The 19,477-nt window shown below is 38.0% G+C and overlaps 2 protein-coding genes across 6 annotated transcripts; one reads left to right on the forward strand and one right to left on the reverse strand.

Annotated features, from left to right (window-relative positions):
- Positions 1–2,559: 2,559 nt before the first annotated feature.
- Positions 2,560–3,546, forward strand: LOC148850492 (uncharacterized). Its single transcript, XM_088944220.1, has 2 exons — positions 2,560–2,713; positions 2,897–3,546. Exons 1-2 carry the CDS (start codon positions 2,560–2,562, stop codon positions 3,544–3,546), a joined length of 804 nt encoding a protein of 267 aa, XP_088800346.1.
- Positions 3,547–9,723: 6,177 nt separating this feature from the next.
- LOC148850493 (uncharacterized) lies at positions 9,724–14,324 on the reverse strand. Of its 5 annotated transcripts, none has more exons than XM_088943875.1 (5): positions 13,924–14,324; positions 11,322–11,606; positions 11,029–11,125; positions 10,592–10,700; positions 9,724–9,961 (listed from the first exon to the last, which is right to left on the reverse strand). In XM_088943875.1, the coding sequence occupies exons 1-5, from the start codon at positions 13,945–13,947 to the stop codon at positions 9,883–9,885; spliced, it is 594 nt and encodes a 197-aa protein (XP_088800001.1). In that variant the 5' UTR covers positions 13,948–14,324; the 3' UTR covers positions 9,724–9,882. The 5 variants fall into 5 exon arrangements, with proteins under 5 accessions (XP_088800001.1, XP_088800003.1, XP_088800002.1 ...); XM_088943877.1 differs by having other exon boundaries at positions 10,616–10,700; positions 13,924–14,273; XM_088943876.1 differs by having other exon boundaries at positions 10,616–10,700; positions 11,029–11,134; positions 13,924–14,176.
- Positions 14,325–19,477: the final 5,153 nt, after the last annotated feature.

Here is a 19,477-nt window from a genome sequence, read left to right on the forward strand (position 1 = left end):
GGTTCCGAATAGAGTTCGGATGAAGTTGGCCAATGGTGACACCGAAGTGGTTTATGACTTCGACGAGAAGGGGGTGGAAAGGAAGTCGCAACCCCGCAGCGAGCTGCTCTCGAAAAATCACGATCTCATCAGGACCGTGTTCCCAAGGAAAGCTACCTGAAGGAATAAAATATGTATACCCCCCAGGAAGGTTGTAAGACATGAGTATGGATTGAAACCCCTCAGGCATCATGGTCGAGGGACCAAACCTGTCTAGCATCCGACCTCGGCGAGAGGTAGACGCCAAGCTGCCCGAAGCGGCTTGCCCTACTGGTTCATAGTCCTCGAGTTCCACCTCAGGATCACTGAGGCAGTCGGGGGACACGACTCGGTTGGTAGAACCTACGTCGGCCCTACTTGAAGAGTCGTCTGAGCTATCAAAGCTAGACATTGAGGAAAAGGTGGATTCAGGAAGGTACTCACCGGAATAAAGTTTTAAAGGCTCCGGAGATGGGAACAAGCCAAAGAACCTTGAAGGCTATGTAACCAGTCTTGACGCGAGCTCAGTAGACAAACCGCAGAAGTGACAAATCGACTGGGGTCCCCCACTATTTATAGCTACAGTAACCAAGAATCAACCGTGCAGATCAAAGACGATCCAACGACTCACGTTTTCGCTGACCGCACGTCCCATAAGGTTGAGACGTGATTGGCGCACGTCTTTCCGAAAAGAGCGAAATGTCAGCGCACGCCCTCTTGAAAACGACGTCGCGCCGACACGCGTCTTTCCAAAACTGACTGCGCCGCACGTCTCCCTGACAGCCGCCCGTGCACGTACAACAGTGGCACGCCTTTTTGAATGACCCTCTGTCACGTCCCAGCGGCACAAATTTTTGAAATTTAAAATGCGCGCTGTCACGACCATCAGCATTTATGAGTAGGCACGTTTCCAGCCTTCTTGGAAACCGAAGAACCCTGGCAAAAGCAACTCGCGCAGTCAAGATTTGAAGGACGGGACAAATCCACCTACTACGTCGCGAAACTCCCCGCACCAGGGCAAGACCTTGGCGCGAGGAGTGGGGGGCAATTGATGAAGGAAGATTTGGCCCGACCTCACAGTTATGCGACACGTGGCAGAAACAACAGCTCGACAAAAGGGCCAAGCCTAAGGCGTGAACAAGGGGACACCAGCGGACCAAACTCCCTACAGGGGGCCCGAACTCACCCTTGGCCCCAAACCAGAGTAATCCGAACTGGCCAACCTTGTAACAGCTCGGGATATACCTCGCCGAACTGACCAACCTTGTAACAGCTCTGGATATACCTCACCGAACTGGCCAACCTTGTAACAGTTCAGGATACACCTCGCCGAATTGACCTGCCCTATAGATACCTCCGAACTCAAGACTTCGCCTCGCTCACCACTCCGCATCACCTTCTGGGCACCAAAACCAAACAAGTCGTACCATGCCTGACACTGAGGAAGTCCGTGCCCGAGGGCGCCGCACCTGACTGACTTGGGATCTGACGCTTAGCGGCCGCACTCTAAACGGCCACCTACCACCGCCACTGACACCGCCATCTCCAGTTAGAGAGACGGTTAGGCAGTGACGGTTCTGTCCCAGTAGAAAGGACGATGGTCGAATTGACATGCGCAAGGGTAATCATACCCGACCTGACAAGGGCCTCGTAGCGAGTGCGCAAAGTGATTATAAGAGCCCCCTGCCCCCAACAAACAAGGTATGCAAAATTTGCGCTATTTGGTGTTATCTTGCTTTTTGAAGGATTCTAACTTGAGCTTCAGAGCCGCTACACTGGGTTTCCCCCCGGAGCTTCCTCATCTCCTCTGTTTCAGGTTCCCTGCTACCCAGTTCAGAAGCAAGGTCGTTGACAGCTAAGACCAGCCGGATCGTGCTTCATCACATACCAAACCTATTTGCCCAATTCTAACCGCTCAAAATCACAAATATTTGCATCGGACAAGTTCTTGGAACTCACATAGTATAGTTGTGAAGAGATCTTGGAAAGAAATTGCAGGTAATTCTGGCCTTCAATGTCTACATGTACTACAGAAACTTGTTAACATGTACTAAAGTATACCATTCTAGTATACCTTAGTGTATTCTCTCTACTTTTGCGAATTTGCAAACATAGCATGTTTATCCGGATTGAATAGGGAATTAAAGAGAATTGAAAAAGAACAGTAATCTATAAAAACAGAGCATGTATTACTGTGCAGAATATATATTATTTATTCTTGAGCAGTTATCAAGTTTGTTACCACTATTAGTTAGTTGTTAGCATGTTATACAAGTTAGTTAGTTTGTTAATAGGTTAGCTGAGTTGGAATCATTATGTGGCAGCTTTGTATAGGTTCATTTCTTGTATAAATAGTAGTCATGCACTTTGTACAGTTCACTTGAAGTAATATAGAGAAATGTTTTCTCTATCTTCTGGAATTCTCTTCAAGCTTGGATTTTACATGGTATCAGAGCAAATCCATCCAGATTTGCTTTTCTTTACGTTTTGATAACACGTTGAAGATTTGCTTGTTGAAATCGATCCTAGATTTACTAGAATATGGAGGAGATTGAAGAACCTGCGGTCTTAGTTGCACCTCAAGCTGGAAATGCGACGGTGCACAAAGAAATAGGAAGTATCACCAATGGAGATCCAATGCTACCGCATAATTCAGATCAGCCAGGGATGCAACTTGTTACGACTCCTTTGACAGGTAATAACTATTTGTCTTGGAGTAGATCAATTAAGATAGCTCTAGGAGCTAAGGTGAAGCTTGGATTTATCAAGGGAGAAGTACAAATCAGCCCAGCTCAGAATTTACTAGGCCCAAAGTACAGGGGGAATGCATCCTGACCGTGAATTGATGCCAGATTCATGGGCAGGATGTGGTTTATAGGGGGGATAGGGCTAGTTGGGGGGGGCTGGAATTCAGAATTCTGCATCGTGTGTCCCGTACTTTTCCCATTTATCAATGGAAAGTGTGCTATGCTTGATAAAGAGTCTCCTGATTTTGAACAATGGATTCGTGTGGACTGTATGGTTAGATCATGGATCCTGAACTCTATTTCCAAAGAAATAGTAAAAGCCTTTCTTTATGCTTCAACTGTTAGGGAACTTTGGATTGAATTAGAGGAGAGGTTTGGAGAGTCAAATGGACCACAAATCTATCAGATCCAACGAGAAATAAGCACTATTTCTCAAGGAAATCAATCAGTAGCAAAGTATTACATGAAGCTAAAGAAGTTGTGGGATGAATTGGCTTGCTTGTTGCCAACACCACAATGCACATGTAGAAACTGCACTTGTGGAGTTGCAAAGATTGTTTCAGATCTAGCTTGTTCTAACAGGTTAATTCAGTTTTTAATGGGCCTCAATGATGGATTTGATAATGTTAGAAACCGGATCTTGGTGATGGAACATTTGCCTTCAGTTAACAAGGCATACTCTATGATTTTACGAGTGGAGAAACAGAGAGAGGTACAAGTTATCATGATTGAGAATGCGAGGAACTCAGCAATGTTTGTGAGAGCACCTATGGAAAAATGATCTAAGGCTGGAAGGGGAAATAATAAGAGATCTAATTCTAATAAGAATCATAATGATAAGAAGAATGAGAAGTATGAAAAGTTGCATTGTGATCATTGTAACATGGGAGGCCACATTAAGGATACCTGCTTCAAGTTGCATGGATATCCTGAGTGGTATAAAGAACTTAAGGAACAAAGGAACAGAATGATAGGAGGAAGAAATGTGGCTAATATGGCTGATAATCCTTTGGATGCAAACATGGACCAAGCTGTTAGCAAGGCAACAAATCGGAATTTATCTTTGGCAGAAATGATTCAACAGGAGCTATCAAAGATGAAGGGGAAGGCTATGATTGACAACAATCTTGTAATTTTCACACATTGGTGACTTTGCAGGTAACAATCCTACTTGTGCTTTTCATTTTGCTTTGCATTCATTTGATAATTTGGATTGTGGAACATGGATAGTGGACACAGGTGCATCAAATCACATGTGTACTGATAGCAAATTAATTCATAATCCAAAACCAGTAACTCAAATTACTCTAGTTTTCTTACCAGATGGTTCTATTAAACTTGTGCACCATATAGGTGATGTATCCCTTACACCTAAATTAACTTTGAATGATGCCCTTTGTGTTCCTAGTTTCAAATATAACATACTTTTAGTAAATAAACTTTCAAAGGCTGCACAACTTAAATTTGAGTTTTATCCAGACAGATGTATATTGCAGGACCTTCAGAATGAAGCAGTATTAGTAGTTGGTAAAGTGGTTGGGAACTTGTACATTTTAGACAAATCTTCATTTCATGATTCATCATTACTTGTTTCCTGTAATAATCAGATTGACTTGAATAAATCTTCATCTGATTTTGCTTATAATCCAATCAATCTTCCTTGTAATGTTTCTGTTAATATCAATAAAGATTCAAAAATTTTGTGGCATAACAGACTTGGTCATGCTTCTTTTCAGTCTCTTCAGCATCTTTCTTTCTTAAATCGCATTGATACAACACTGCTCTCACCATGTGATGTTTATCACAAATCAAAACAACACACATTACCTTTTCCACTTAGCACTACTAGGTCAAATTTTGTTTTTGATCTTTTACACATTGATTTGTGGGGACCTTATCAGCAAGCATCTATCACTGGGGCACATTACATGCTTACTATGGTAGATGATTATAGCAGGGCAACTTGGGCTTTTCTGCTTGCTCACAAGCATCAAATCTTATAGACTTTAAAGACATTCTTTCAAATGATACAAACTCAATTTCATAAACAAGTTAAATGTATTAAGACAGATAATGGATCTGAATTTACTAGTCAAGAGTGCCAAATTTTTTTATCTCAATTAAGAATTTTGTATCAAAAGATTTGTGTTTATACTCCTCAACAAAACGGTATTGTTGAAAGGAAGCATAAACATCTATTATAGATAGGTAGAGCTCTCATGTTTCAGTCACAATAAAATTTTGGGGTCATTCACTTTTGATGGTTGTATACATCATCAATAGGCTACTTACCAATATCTTAGGTTAGAAAACCCCTTATGAGCTTGTTAAAGTGCTTTGGGTGCTTATTCTATGCTAGTAATACTAGACCACATAAGGATAAATTTGAAACAAGGGCATATAGGTGTGTGTTTGTGGGATTTGTAACAGGTCAAAAGGCTTATAGAGTTTATCATTTAGATTCTCATCAGTTTTATACATCAAGAGATGTGATTTTTCATGAGACTTTTTTCCTTTTGCAAGTATTACTGATGACAGCAGTGAAGTGTCTTTGCCTATTCCTTTCCATGATCCAGTTAATTTCTCACAAAATTCTTTGACACCAGCTACTTTGAATTGGAACATTGTTTAAGATATTCCTTCTTTTGAACCTTCTTCTGTTAACATTGATTTATAGTCTCAATAGTCTTTGACACCAGTTCATTCCTCACCTGAATTGCTTCATTCTCCTGCTTCTGTTTCTTCAAATGTTCCTATTCCTACCACAAGACATAGTACTAGACAAAGATTCAAACCAACATGGATGAGTGATTATATATCTAATGTGTTCGTTCCTACAAAATTATCTACTACTATTACAACTTCTGTTACAACTTATACACCTAACTTTTCTGCCCACACACCACCAACCTTTCCTTACACTAAATCACCTATATTCACTAATGCATGCATGTCATTTCTTGCCAATGTGTCCTTTATTCCTGAACCTAGTTCATATTATCAAGCAAGCAAAAATGAAAAATGGATTGACACTATGAATAAGGAGTTGTAGGCTCTAGAATCTAATCATATGTGGGAATTGGTTAGCCTACCACCAGAAAGAAAGACAATTGGATGCAAATGGGTTTATAAAGTGAAATATCTCCCAGATGTTACTGTTGATAGGTACAAAGCAAGGTTGGTAGCAAAGGGGTATCATTAGATTGAAGGGGTAGATTACTCGAATAGTTTTTCTCCAGTAGCAAAACTTGTTACAGTGAGTATCTTCCTGGCTATAGCTACTGTTAGGAATTGGGCTTTGCATCAATTAGATATAAATTATGCATTTTTACATGATTATCTTGATGAAGAAGTTTTTATGCTACCACCTCCAGGCTATACTAAAGCTAAGCCAAATGAAGTTTGCTTGTTAAAAAGGTCTTTGTATGGTTTAAAGCAGGCTTCTCGCCAATGTAATGTTGAGTTTTGTGCTAAACTTCAAGCTTATGGGTTTGTCCAGAGTGCACATGATCATTGTCTCTTCACTAAGAAGACTTCTACTTCATTTTTAGCCTTATTAGTGTATGTAGATGATGTTCTTGTTATTGGGACTCATGAGTTTGAGATTAAGAAGGTCAAACAGTTTCTTCATGACACATTTACTATTAAAGACATGGGGTATGCTAAATATTTTTTAGGCCTTGAAATTGCAAGGGGTTCTTATGGAACTTATGTCAATCAAAAAAAATATGTGTTAGATATTTTGCAAGATGCAGGCCTTCTTGGAGCTAAATTTTCTTATACTGCTAGTTACTTGGATGAACCAGAGAAATATTGCAGGTTAGTTGGTAGATTGTTGTATTTCAATCTCACCAGGCCAGGCATATCTTATGCTGTCCAACAACTTAGTCAATATGTGCACTCTCCTACTCAAGATCATTGGCAAGCAGCACTTCATGTTCTCAAGTATCTCAAGGGTACACCTTCCAGAGGTTTGTTTTTCTCATCTAATAATAATATGTCCCTTGAAACCTTTTGTGATGCAGACTAGGTTGCATGTAAGGAGTCCCGCAAGTCACTCACTGGCTATTGCATATATTTGGGGTCTTCTCTCATTTCTTGGAAGATTAAGAAACAATCCACTGTTAGCAGGTCTTCAGTTGAGGCAGAATATAGAAGCCTTGCTTCTATTGTTTGTGAGCTCCAGTGGATTAGTTATATTTTGCAGGATTTTCAAGTCAGCCCTCCTTTACCAATCCCTCTTTGGTGCAATAACATGACAGCTTTACGTATTACTGCCAACCCAGTCTTCCACGAACGTACAAAGCACCTAGAGATTGATTGTCATCTTGTTCGTGATAAATATAAGGCTGGTTTTGTTTTTCCTAAGCACATTTCTACCAAATTGTAGCTTGAAGATGTTTTTACTAAGAGTCTTTCTGGCCGTCAGTTTCATTCTATTATTTCCAAGTTGGGCTTGGTTGATTTACATCAAACTCAAGCTCCAAGTTGAGGGGGGATGTGCAGAATATATATTATTTATTCTTGAGCAGTTATCAAGTTTGTTACTGCTATTAGTTAGCTGTTAGTCTGTTATACAAGTTAATTAGTTTGTTAGTAGGTTAGCTGAGCTGGAATCATTACGTGGCAGCTTTGTATAGGTTCATTTCTCGTATAAATAGTAGTCATGCACTTTGTACAGTTCAGTTGAAGTAATACAGAGAAATATTTTCTCTATCTTTTGGAATTTTCTTCAAGCTTGGATTTCACAATTACGAACTAAGCTAACCTGATCCAGAAAGGTTGTAGCACTGTAGATGATGAAGATTTTTTTTAATGAATCTGTAGATGATGAAGATTGAGAGATGAAAAATTGTCGTTTGATGCATTTGAGAGGGAAAATGATAGTTAGGTTAGATGAAGAATGTAGGCAGAAGTGGGATGAATAACTACTTTTTTATTTTCTCCATTTTTTTTAGGAATAGATTGAGAATGGAAACTATCCACTTCTCACGTATTTGTAAAGAACAATGTCACATGTCTAGGGGTTGGTTTTCTCTTTGAAAATTTGAACAGTCCACTTCTTAGATGTTTTTTTCCAAAAAATTGAAGTTGCCACGTGTCTAACTGGGAGGGGGATTGGTGTGATATCAACCACACCACAGGTGTAGTATGGTTTAAGACATACCTCACAATTTCTTGACCACACTATAGAACACCCCCTTAATTTAAGTGACATGAGTTTTTAGCCAAAAATATTGCAATATATTATTGCATAGTCACTATTGTTTTTTAGGGTCACCAATACTCGATAATGGGAGAGTTATGAGGTTTTACTTGTTTGAATGTTAATAATTGATGTGATAAATAACGTGTCAAATTATTAAATAAAAGAAGTGATTTTCATATTGAGAGCATCATACTTTGAACCTTGGCCGTTATCTCTTCTCAAAACAAAATAGCCGAGCTAACCCAACAACAACAATGACGCAGTCTCTAGCGTTGGAGAGTTCATGCCAGTTTTCATCTTGGCAATGTTCTTTCTCCCATGTGATACAGATACCAGAGGAGCCCACGGCCCAGCCCATCTTCATCGAGCACCCAGAGGCGGAGGAAAACCGCATACAGCCCATGCAGCCCATGCATGACGTTGAACCCAACAAATGATCCATGCAAGATACGTTTTATAGGTCTCGCACATCATAACTGCCAGCCCATGCATGACGTTGAACCCAACAAATGATCCATGCAAGACACGCTTTATAGGCCTCGCACATCATAACCGCCAGCCAGCCTCTTCCTCTTCAGTAATTTTCATCTTGTTAGAATCAATATAGAAGGTGCGAGTGAAGGAATATTCGAGCCACGTGGCCGAATGGTTACAACCAACTCGCTTATAAATGTAATGAACCTCCTCATCACAAGACATTAATGAAAATGTTTTCTTAAGCTAGCCTCTGGAGCGGTGAAGCTTTCGCTATAGCTCGAGGACATTCCCGAGCCTCTTCTCGCCAGAGGGGAGGAGAAGGCAGCACCATGGTTCAAAGTATGGATATATTAAAAACCATGCGTTTCTTATATTGTTATTAAAAAAGGGTTCCCAAAAGATATGATACGATATGCCTGATAGGGCATAGGGCGTATCATATTGAAATTTTGATCATTGCTTTCTCCTAGACTTTAGTTGCTTTAGATAGATCTCTACCCTAAGAGTAGAATCTGTTGGCCTCTGTTTTGATTATTGTCTCTTGATAAGAAGGTGGGGTGAACAGTCTTTCTCCCTTCTCTATGCTGTCTTCCCTCTTTTGCAATCTCGCCCTCTCTCTCTCTCTCTCTCTCTCTCTCTCTCTCCATCCTAATCTTCTCGACCTCATTTCTTTCTTAGTTTCGTCACTTTCTCAAGCCTCCGCTGTGATCCTCTCTAATTCTCTCCCTCACCTTGGCTTCCACTACTCTCACCACTCTCACTATCTCTACATTTTCTTCTCCACTGAGTCACCTGCAGACCCTACACGAAGTAATTAACTGAGTGAAACCGTGAAGAGAACATTTTGAGGAAAATCTAAGGCCTTTATTAATTCTTCTCCACTGAGTCACCTGCAGACCCTACACGAAGTAATTAACCAAGTGAAAGCGTGAGGAGAAACATTTTGAGGAAAATCTAAGGCCTTTATTAATTCCCCAAATGTATTTATCCCCACCCCTATAAACAGCATCCCCTTCGTGAATTGGGAATCTTCCCCTCTTGACACTGACCCGAACTGTACGATCGCAATATGAATTCTGAGGTGGACTGAACTCAAATTACCCCAAAATCTAATCTTCATAGTTTGAAGCTGTGACATTCCAATACAAATTCAAGCCATGCATATGTTTAGAGGTCTTGCCATTCATTTTCTATCTTTTAACCTTCAGAATTTCAGACTTCAAACCATAAGCGACCCTTTTAGCCATGAGAAAAGACTCAACTAGCAAAGACTTTTTAAGTAAGCTCCATTTTATATTTAGTGGTAATTTATGTACATAACAAGGGTCATCAACAAGCAAAGCAAAGGAAAAAGGAACGGCAATACCGGGGAAAAATCCACAGAATAGGACTCTCTCTCTCTCTCTCACACCCCCCCTCTGGATGCTTGCACTAGACATGAACAATGCCATCATTGATCTGCTTCACTCTAAGTGTCAAATATATCAACATCATTGTACCCATGCTTGACCTGAAAGAGATTATATATACAAATGAAGCTTTAGGAGTTAATTTGCAGATATGATAAAATATAAAACAATGTATTTGTAAAATGATATTAGCAGCTAATGAATAGAAAAATATACATTCTTCTGTTTTAATTTTGGTGTATGAATAATAGTAAAACTTTATACAGAGAATACCACCAAAAGAGAATATCATATTCAAATAAAGTTGGCTTATGTGCTACAATTTGTCTATCAAATATATAAAAAGAAGATAGGAACTACAAAAACTTCTACAATCACTCCTATTAGAAAACACTTCTACAATCACTTAGATTTATCATAGTCCATGATTGTTCCTAGTTAGCAGTCAAGTGGACAATTTGACTAATTTAAGATGGACTGGAGAGCCTTAAAACTGCTCTACAATGTATCAATAACATAAATAGTAGGACATGATTTCATTGAGAATAAAAATCGTAATAGAATGATGTGCTTGATAATCGATCTTAACATCATGCAACATAAAAAAACCAATATTCCCATTAGAACTTTATGTAAGCTTATTGCCTAATATGCTTTTAGTCTTTAGACAAACAAGAGTGGAACTCAACATGTGTATTTAAGTTGTTCAGAAAGAGGGGTTCAAAGCTTACAATATTGAGAAGAGAAGAACTAACTTTCTTGAGTCAAAGGAGGCTGAACGCTTATATCCCCGCCACCTATTATTGGATGTGTCTTGAGTCCTCTCAGTTGTTGGCTTGTCTGCCAACGAGTATGAGGGAACAATGAAGAGGTTATAAACAATCATGTAATAAGTTGGGTGTTACAAATTGTGGCTAGTAAAGGCCTTGTAATAGCAAAAAGAATGCAGACAATTCCTCTTAAAAGAAAATTCTAATATACCATATGAGATCTCAAGATCAAATGTTGCTCTAATTGAAGAAACAAATGTTGATTCCCGATGTTTAACTCTGGGGTTTAGTTTTAGGGAAGGAACACTTTTGATTAAGAGGCTGGGCATAGAGACATAAAGGAAATCAACTACATTAGAAAGAGACTAAGCAAATAGCACTTGAATATGTTTACCTACCTTTAGAAGTGAACCTCAGAGACATTAGGCTATTGTTCATTAAAAGTTGAATAATCTTTCCTCCAATTGCTATACCAATCTTTCTCTCAAACAACCTCTGCAAATACTGACCAGCTGTTAGATGATATGCTGATAGCATTGTAGAGGACACTCAAGGTGCGCATTAGTTAGAATGCTACTCAAGGAAAAAAATTTCCTGGTAGCCTTCCTTGTCTGCCCAATGGCACCTTGGATCTTCTATTAGAAGCATGGAAATCTAGATGGCATAACACAGAAAGGACAAGAGGTCATACAGTTAACACATTCTTAGATTTCACAGAGCACCCTACAAAGTTATCCTCTGCTTTTGTTATTTCCAAGTTGTCTTTCTCAATATCTATATCCACACTGAATAGAGAACATCTATCTGTACTTTCTGTCCGCAGACTGATACAATTCTTGCAATCCCACTGCCTAACCAAGAGGGTCTGACCTTCTTCCAGAAAGGGGACTTCTGTAAAACTTAATAAATCCAATGGGCGCTGTGGATTGGCATTTCCTTTGTCAGAAACCACTGAGATGCTGTAGACATCTTGACCCTGCAAAAGAGGTAATCATAGAAAAGCTTCAAGATGTATTCGATCTGAATACCATTGTTACTTTAAAATGCCTATCTCCATTCAAGGAAAACAGCTAAATTGCCAGGGACCAGATGGTAAGACCAAAACGAGAAATCAAAATGAATGTGACAAGATTACTGTTATCCAGAATAGTTCTATGCCACCATGAAAATTGTTCAGCAGCTGCTCTAATGATACAGGGATATGGGGTTTCAGATTTTCAGTCCATTATGCAGTAGCAAGTAAATTTCTGAAACCGGAAACTTTCAATGTAAAAAAGACCAGAATATAAGTTACATTTGCAGATATGTGGCATGTTTAACAAGCGGAGACAAACAATCCTAACTACACCTTCAGAGTATTGTAGATTGAAATATTGAATAAATCATACATACAACTTGATGTACATCAGAAGAAACCACACTTATGGTCTACCAAACGGTCAGTTCCAGGTACTCTTACAATCAACACCTCATTTCCAAAGGATGGAATTAATGATGACAAGGATGTGAAACTAACTACATTTTAAGCCTCAAAACTATGACCACCGAACTTACATATTAACTATGGAATGGGCATTCTAGTCTCAAGGGGGCTTGTTGACAAGAAATGGAAAAATATCTGAAAACCGAGAAGAATGAGAACATCCTTTTAACATGCTTATGAAACTAAAGGTATCAACTTCAATGAGGTGCAATCACCTAAAGGGTACTCCTGGTTAATTGATCAGGACTTGGCTTTAGTAACTGAACTGAACACATAAACCGCTAAAAGGAAGACTGCAATTGCCACCTAAAGCATATAAGAATAGTTTCGCCTCCCACTGGTTTACATGTAATATTTACTCATGCAAAGCCAAGCTCTGATTAAAAACCATTGAAAACATGATCTAATATATTAGATAGGCACCAGACTATATATAAGTACCCTATTGATTACCATATAAATACAATGTGATAGCAATCGGTCATAAAGCCCAGCAAAGGAAGTGTTGGAAACCATTTTAAGATTTTTAAGGAAACCAACCTCTATTGGGATGAAGTTGGTTTGGGTAATTAACTTCTAACTAGGACTATCGGAAATTATAGAAAGTCTTGTAGCATTTTATATATTTTTGGAACAGCCTCCCTGTATGTGCAGGGGGTAAAGCTGCGTACGTCTGTCCCTCCCCAGACCCTGCATTCGCTGGAGCCTCATGCACTGGGCCTCTTGTAGCACTTCATGTCAGTGAAAAGATCTACAATATTCCAACAAAAGATTGGGTGGAGAGATCATAGGAGATGCTTCATAAGAAAATTTCTCAAGGAGGGAAAACGCAAGGATGGTGAGATTTGTATCTTGGGCACAGGCAGTCAGACATATACATTGGTTCCAAATACAGCTTCTTTAGGTAATGAATACAATGAATTAGGAGAACCAAGTTATATGATAACGTTGGAAGATGATACAGTATTGATTGAACATATTGAAATACATAGAGGCCAAATAACATAGAACTTGTTTTAATGTGAAATTAACTGCAATTAGTATTTAAAGGAAAAAATAAAAAAAAGTCAGAACATAATAATGAGAATATTAAATTGAAACAATAATTTCAGTGCAGAAAGCCGAGGTAGAAGAGGAATATTCCAGTAAAGTAAGGAAAACCGAGGTACAAACACTATCAGACAATGATTTCAGTGGAGGAGGAATAAAATATTTGGAATTTGCATGTTCAGCGTGAAGGAGAGAAAATTCTGATGTTCATGAAAAAATAACCAAATTTTACCTGAAAGGGCTCATGCTGTTAGCAAAATTTTAACATTAGAATACGGTAAACCACCAAAAAAAAAAAAAAAAACTCACGAACTAAAATGAATCCATCCAAGACCATAAATTTTGAGGGAACATTTCCCTTTTTTCTTGAAGATATATTAAAAAAAAAAGGTTCCTTTGATTATCTAAGGTAGAGCAAATAATCCTGAACAAAACTCAGTAGTAAAAACTACAGAGCTGCATTGCAGCCTCTAACAAATTTACAAAGTTGAACTCAAACAAACCCTAAACTTGAACCAGAAAACTGGAATAACACCAGCAGAGCTGATGTAACTAGTGACTGCAGAATAAACGAAGTAATTACAGGTTAAAAAACCCAACCAGAGTACCACAAAAAATGAGCCAAACATCAATCAGGAAGAAGCACGGAAACCAGGATTTTTAGCTCAAGAAACGCTCGTACATCGAGTGAAAAAAAAAACTGAAAGCTTTAGAAGAAATAAGAGAAAACGAGAAGAAGAGAAGGGCAGAAGGCATTTACCTCCTCGCACGGACAAACCGCCATTTCGAAGAAAACACAGAGGTTCAGTGGAGAAGACTTGCTAGCTAGTCTTCAGACATGTGAGATCCAAGAACACCCTAGCTTATGTATATATCCACGGCGAATCAGGAGTAGATGTTCTTGTTTAAGAAGTTCTCAGGAACACTCAGAGAGTAAAACCAACCCTGTGGATTCGAACGTTACGCTGGAAGGAGCTTTTTCACTGACGCCAGCCAGAAAAACTCCTGATCATGACATCGGCGACCAGGACAACTTTGAGTCCAATATGACTAATTTACCCCCAACAATTTCATTTATGGCCGGACCACCTCGTCATTTTTTCTCCTGACGGAAGGAGTACATATGACACTTCAAATATATAAAATATTACATATTTGTATTTTGTACTCCTTCCCCCAATCTTATAAAAAAAACAGCCCTGATATTTTATTTTTTTAAATATATAAAAAATAAAATAAAAAATGGCCCAAAAATCGTTATTCAGATCAAGTGACTTGATGATTAATTCAATGCTTTTTTTTTTAAATAACAATGTGGGGGTCGAAATAAAATCAACATGACAGTTTTAAGATCATGCCTAAGGTGGTGTTTGATAATACTTTTTAGATCTTTGAAGTCTGAAAGTGTTGCTTTTTCAGATGCTACCTATGTTTGTGTTGTATCTCAAAAAGGGATTTGAAATGCATTTTCAGATTTTAGTTTGTAATAAGCAGGCCAATGACTTAACGTGCTCAGATGCGTTTCAAACCATGTTGAAAGATAAAAATACCCATACTCGTAATGCCCCTCATTCTCCCTCTGGCCTTCTCTCTCTCTCTCTCTCTCTCACACATTTCTTCTTCTCCACTCGACGACAAACCAACAATACAAGCTTCTCCCTCCACCCTTCTCTCTCTCTTTCCCCCTCTCTTCCTCTTCTTCTTTTTCTTCCTTAACATTCTCTACATCCTTTGCTTCACAGATCCACGGGCCTGTGAAGATTGGAAAGTTAGGAATGTTGATGCTACTTTCGGCAACGTGATGGCGAAGGCACCACAAATTGGTTATGGCAATATCCCTTCAATGGCAGCTTAAACTTTGACCTCTACGGTCGAGTTCATATCCCACGCAAAGGAAAGAGGGAAATCAATATGTACTTCTTCCGTGATGAGCCGCTTGTGGTCTCTCTCCCTAGTCTTCTTGCCACCACCGATGCAACTCTCAGTAGTGGCAATTAACACCCTCTCCCCTGTCTTCCTATACATACTTTCCAAATTTAATCTTATTTTAATAAATTATTATTATTTTTTATTTTTTTAAAATTTTTATTTGTATTAATTATTTTAACTTTTATTAATGATTAAATATTTTAATACTTTTAAGATATTAATTTGCTAATTATTATTTTTATTGCTTCATAGACTTTATTACTATTTTCATTATTATTTTAATTTTTAATAATTTATAAATTTATATGCATTTTCAATTTTATTCTTATTTTAATAAATTATTTTTTATTTTTTATAATTCATTCATATTTTTAATATTATTTTGAATTTAATAAATTATTTTTTATGAAATAGTACCGATTGAAATCAAAATTACCAAATAGTCTAGTTTAGGGGTAAAATAATAAAATTAGAAAATTTCATATTCTAAAGGTTTGATCCAAAACAAACAACCTTCTCTATTTAGTATCTCTAAAAAGTCAAAAAGCACCTATGTATCTTTTCAAATTTCAAACACTTCTAATATCTTCTTAACTTTTCTGTTTTCAGATTTCAGATTTATCAAACACCACCTAAGTCTTCGTCTTCCCATTTTTAAAGTCTAATTATAATTAAGATCGGTCAATCCACCTTAATCAATTTCTATCATCCTTCTATCATTTTTCAATGAATAAACCTATTTTCCTCATCTCATCATCATGATCATGTAAGCTTTGTCCCAATTACGTGGATGTTTGACATCAATGCCATTTTTCAGAAAAACAGTGCCACGTTTCACCAAAGTGCCATATCCATTGTCCCTCAGAATAAACATTCTTTTGGGGCTCGATAGGCATGATATTATACTCCTTATAGTTTTAGAGGGGACATACATGACACTGTAGCCTATATTTACGCAGAAAAAAAAGAGAATAAGAAAAATATGTCTCAAATTGGCCATGCTCTATGCTTGAAAGCTAATAATATAATTCATTATTGAATTGCAATAAAATGAAAAAAACAAGACAAATGTTGCAAAGTTTGGCCATGCTCCCAGGATATCACCCCACGGCCTTTGAGTATATTATTTTGCCAAAGAGTATATTGTTTTGAAGGGAAACGATGTTGCCAAAGAGTGTATTATGGGATTTTAGTGCAAACCACAGTTCTTTTATATATCAATATATGTACAGACGCTTTAGAAAAGGAGGAACCTTCATGTCTTCTTACCGTAACCTGCATTTTCCATAAAAAGTTGTGGTGTTATTTTTACCTAAATAACTAACTGTAAACCATGATACACCTATATGATTTTCTCAGTCTTCTAAACTATTAATTCATGGATGATTCACTTGCAGCTGTAAGCGGTGGACATAACGTACGTACTAAAAGGGACATATGTGCTTAATGAGTTTTTGACAGAGAAAGAAGTAAGCAATGGTTTGTCTCCCCATCGTCCCTGCAAATCCAACTTGGCTCTAAGTCATTCAGTCCTCAGTCACATGGTGGCCGACTGGCTGTCCGTCCGGACAACTTTGGTGATTGGCTCCACAGAGAGAGAGAGAGAGATGGGGGATTAATTTAGAGTGAAGAGATTAAAATGAAAAGAGTTTTGTGGAATAAAAGAGTAAGGGCAAAATGGGTATTGAAATGAATGCTTGTTGGGATCATAAATTCATGATTTTTGTACGTAGCTTTGTCGCCTTGTCTAAACAAGTGCATGTGAAGGTTGAAAGTGAAGTAGGGGTCATTAAAACTTTAAAAGTAAGCGAGTCACGGGCGTCTCAGGGGTTGTGAGACCCAGTGGCCACGGCTTTGCTTTGTTTCCAGAACGATCTAACACCGCCACAGAGACCTGAGCTTACGTCCAAAATGATCAATTCCTTGGAGTTAGATCATTATTGGTGTTCAGTTTCTGGTCAATTTTAATACAAAGGAGCGTAGCTAGTTAGCCACCTCTTTTTTATTATTATTACTTTTTTTTTAGAAAACAGTCATTCATTAAAGGAGAGACTAAAAAACAAAGCATCAAAGAAGAGAAAAAAAAAAAACAAATGCTAAATTAAAGATTAGAGGAGGGGGGAACTGAGTCAAACACTCCTGCAGGGGGGATTTTGATGGTGAAAAGAGAGGCCAACCTCATTCACAATCTTGGGAGCCCAACTGAAATTAAAGTTTTTTTTTTTTTTTTTCCTCCAAGGGAAGGGTAAGGATCTCTTTATATATGAAGATGAGAGTATCCTTATTGCAAGTGACATTGAAATTTCTTAAACTGTTTATCAACTGCAAGCTATCAGATTCAAACACAATTGAACGTAAGTTCTATCTCATTGCAAAACAAACAACTTCTAGCAGTATCTTTGCTTTCGCTATCAAAATAGAAGAAGCTAATAAAGGGCTACCTCTTACACACCAACAAAAACCAAAAGAATCCATTGACAAAAAATCAAAAGAGGCTTTTCCACTAAATAAAAAGCCACAACCAACAATGAATTTTAGATATCCTTGGATCGGAGGATGCAAAGAAACTTGAGAGGCTTCAGCTTGTTGATATCTTTTGCCAGTGCTGAGATGTCTCCGCTATTGATCTGCAAATAGAAGAGACCATAGACCAGATGTTAGGGGATTCATTATAAAAAAGGAGAAAATTCCTATCTTTCTACATGTGCCAAAGACAAATGACGAGGTTTATAACTATTTCTCAATTTGACTTCCTTAGGTCTTTGACTGTATAGCCGAACCAGCTATGGAAGGGGGTGTTATTTGATAGACTGAGATATGATTCCCACTCCAACCCCCAACCAGATGCACCTATCTCTGTCACATAGCAAGAGAGGATGGGAGGTGGTCTCAGGGTCTCTGTTGCATCTATGACAGGAAGGAGAATTAATGATTTTTCTCTTAAAGAGGTTATCAGATACAACAATGCCGTTATGAAAACACTTCCAGATGAAGTGTTTAATTTTTGGTTCTACGGGCAGATGTCAAATTATATTCCAAACCTCTATATCAGTTATTGTGTTACCCTCAGCTATGTTGGAACCTTTGCTCATCATCAAATGCTCTTTAGCTAGTAAGTAGGCTAATTTCACCGTAAATTTGCCTTTATTATTTAGAGCCCAAATTAATTTATCCTTCCATACAAGGTTAACCAGATCTATTTCTAGGATCTTTTGTGCCTCAAAAGGGGTGAATAAACTGTCGATTTTCCTAACATCCCATCTTCTCTTTTGTTGAAGAATTAGATTTGCCACTTTTACAGGACTATCGGGACCAGGCCTCGAACTCGTTGGTTTAAAGCCCTCTAGGTTAGGAATCCAAGGGTCAGCCCAAAGATTTATTCCAACTCCTCTATTAATCTTCCAAAACAAACCTTTTTGAAGGATTTCCTTGCCTTTTTGGATGCTTCTCCAACCCCAATATGGTTTTCTTGCCAGTTACCCACCTCAAGTGTCAAGAGTACGCCCATCTCTGCAATTGTATGTTGTTGGGATTGAGATAACTTTGGTATCACACTAAACTAACTTTGAGTTCTAAAATTTATTTTTAAAGGGGGAATAGATAGATGTTCATGTTCAAAGAAATTCAATAATGATTTAGTAGACAATTGAACAACGTTGTGCTTCGACAACTCTGTCTCTGATCATCACAAAACTCCCATACATCCTCCGGTCCCATGCAATAATATTGTATCATATAAAAGACTAGCGGGGACCCGTGTGATGCATGAGATTTATTAAGCAAAAGATAAACAATAGGACTCTGGATCTCCTACCCACAAGAACCCTGCCCATGCCTACCCACAATACACCACCCCCCGTGAATTGGGAACATCTCCCCCTGTATAATACTATGCAGAGGATGAGATGTTCTCCATGTGTGACTACAATAAATGTGGGTAGGGTTCTCGTGGGTAGGAGATCTGGGCTCAAACAATCAAAGGGGTCATTTACTAAAATACCCTTATTGTTTCATGGATTTACTAAAATCTACTCTATAGTTAGCATTATATTAAAACACCACTTATAATGTACAATGGTTTATAATGTTTAAATTATATGATATATAATCTATAAGAGAAGAACAATGTAGATATTATACCAAAATAATATGGTTTAATAATACATTATAAATAAACATAAAAATGCACGTTAAATTCTCCATAGTTTATAGTAATGTTGAACCATCTTGACCACCTCTTCATTGTCATCGAACCTGTGAAGTAAAAATCTTGTATAATTAACTTTTTACTCATTGAGAAAAATACTTATTTGTTTATTTAAAGTAATAATTATCAATCATTATGTACCATGACCGAAGTAATTCCTCCTCTATAGTGAAGGAGT

This window comes from Nelumbo lutea, chromosome 5 (genome assembly GCF_056320005.1).
Source record: "Nelumbo lutea isolate HS-2025 chromosome 5, American lotus-T2T, whole genome shotgun sequence".
Taxonomy (NCBI): Eukaryota; Viridiplantae; Streptophyta; class Magnoliopsida; order Proteales; family Nelumbonaceae; genus Nelumbo; species Nelumbo lutea.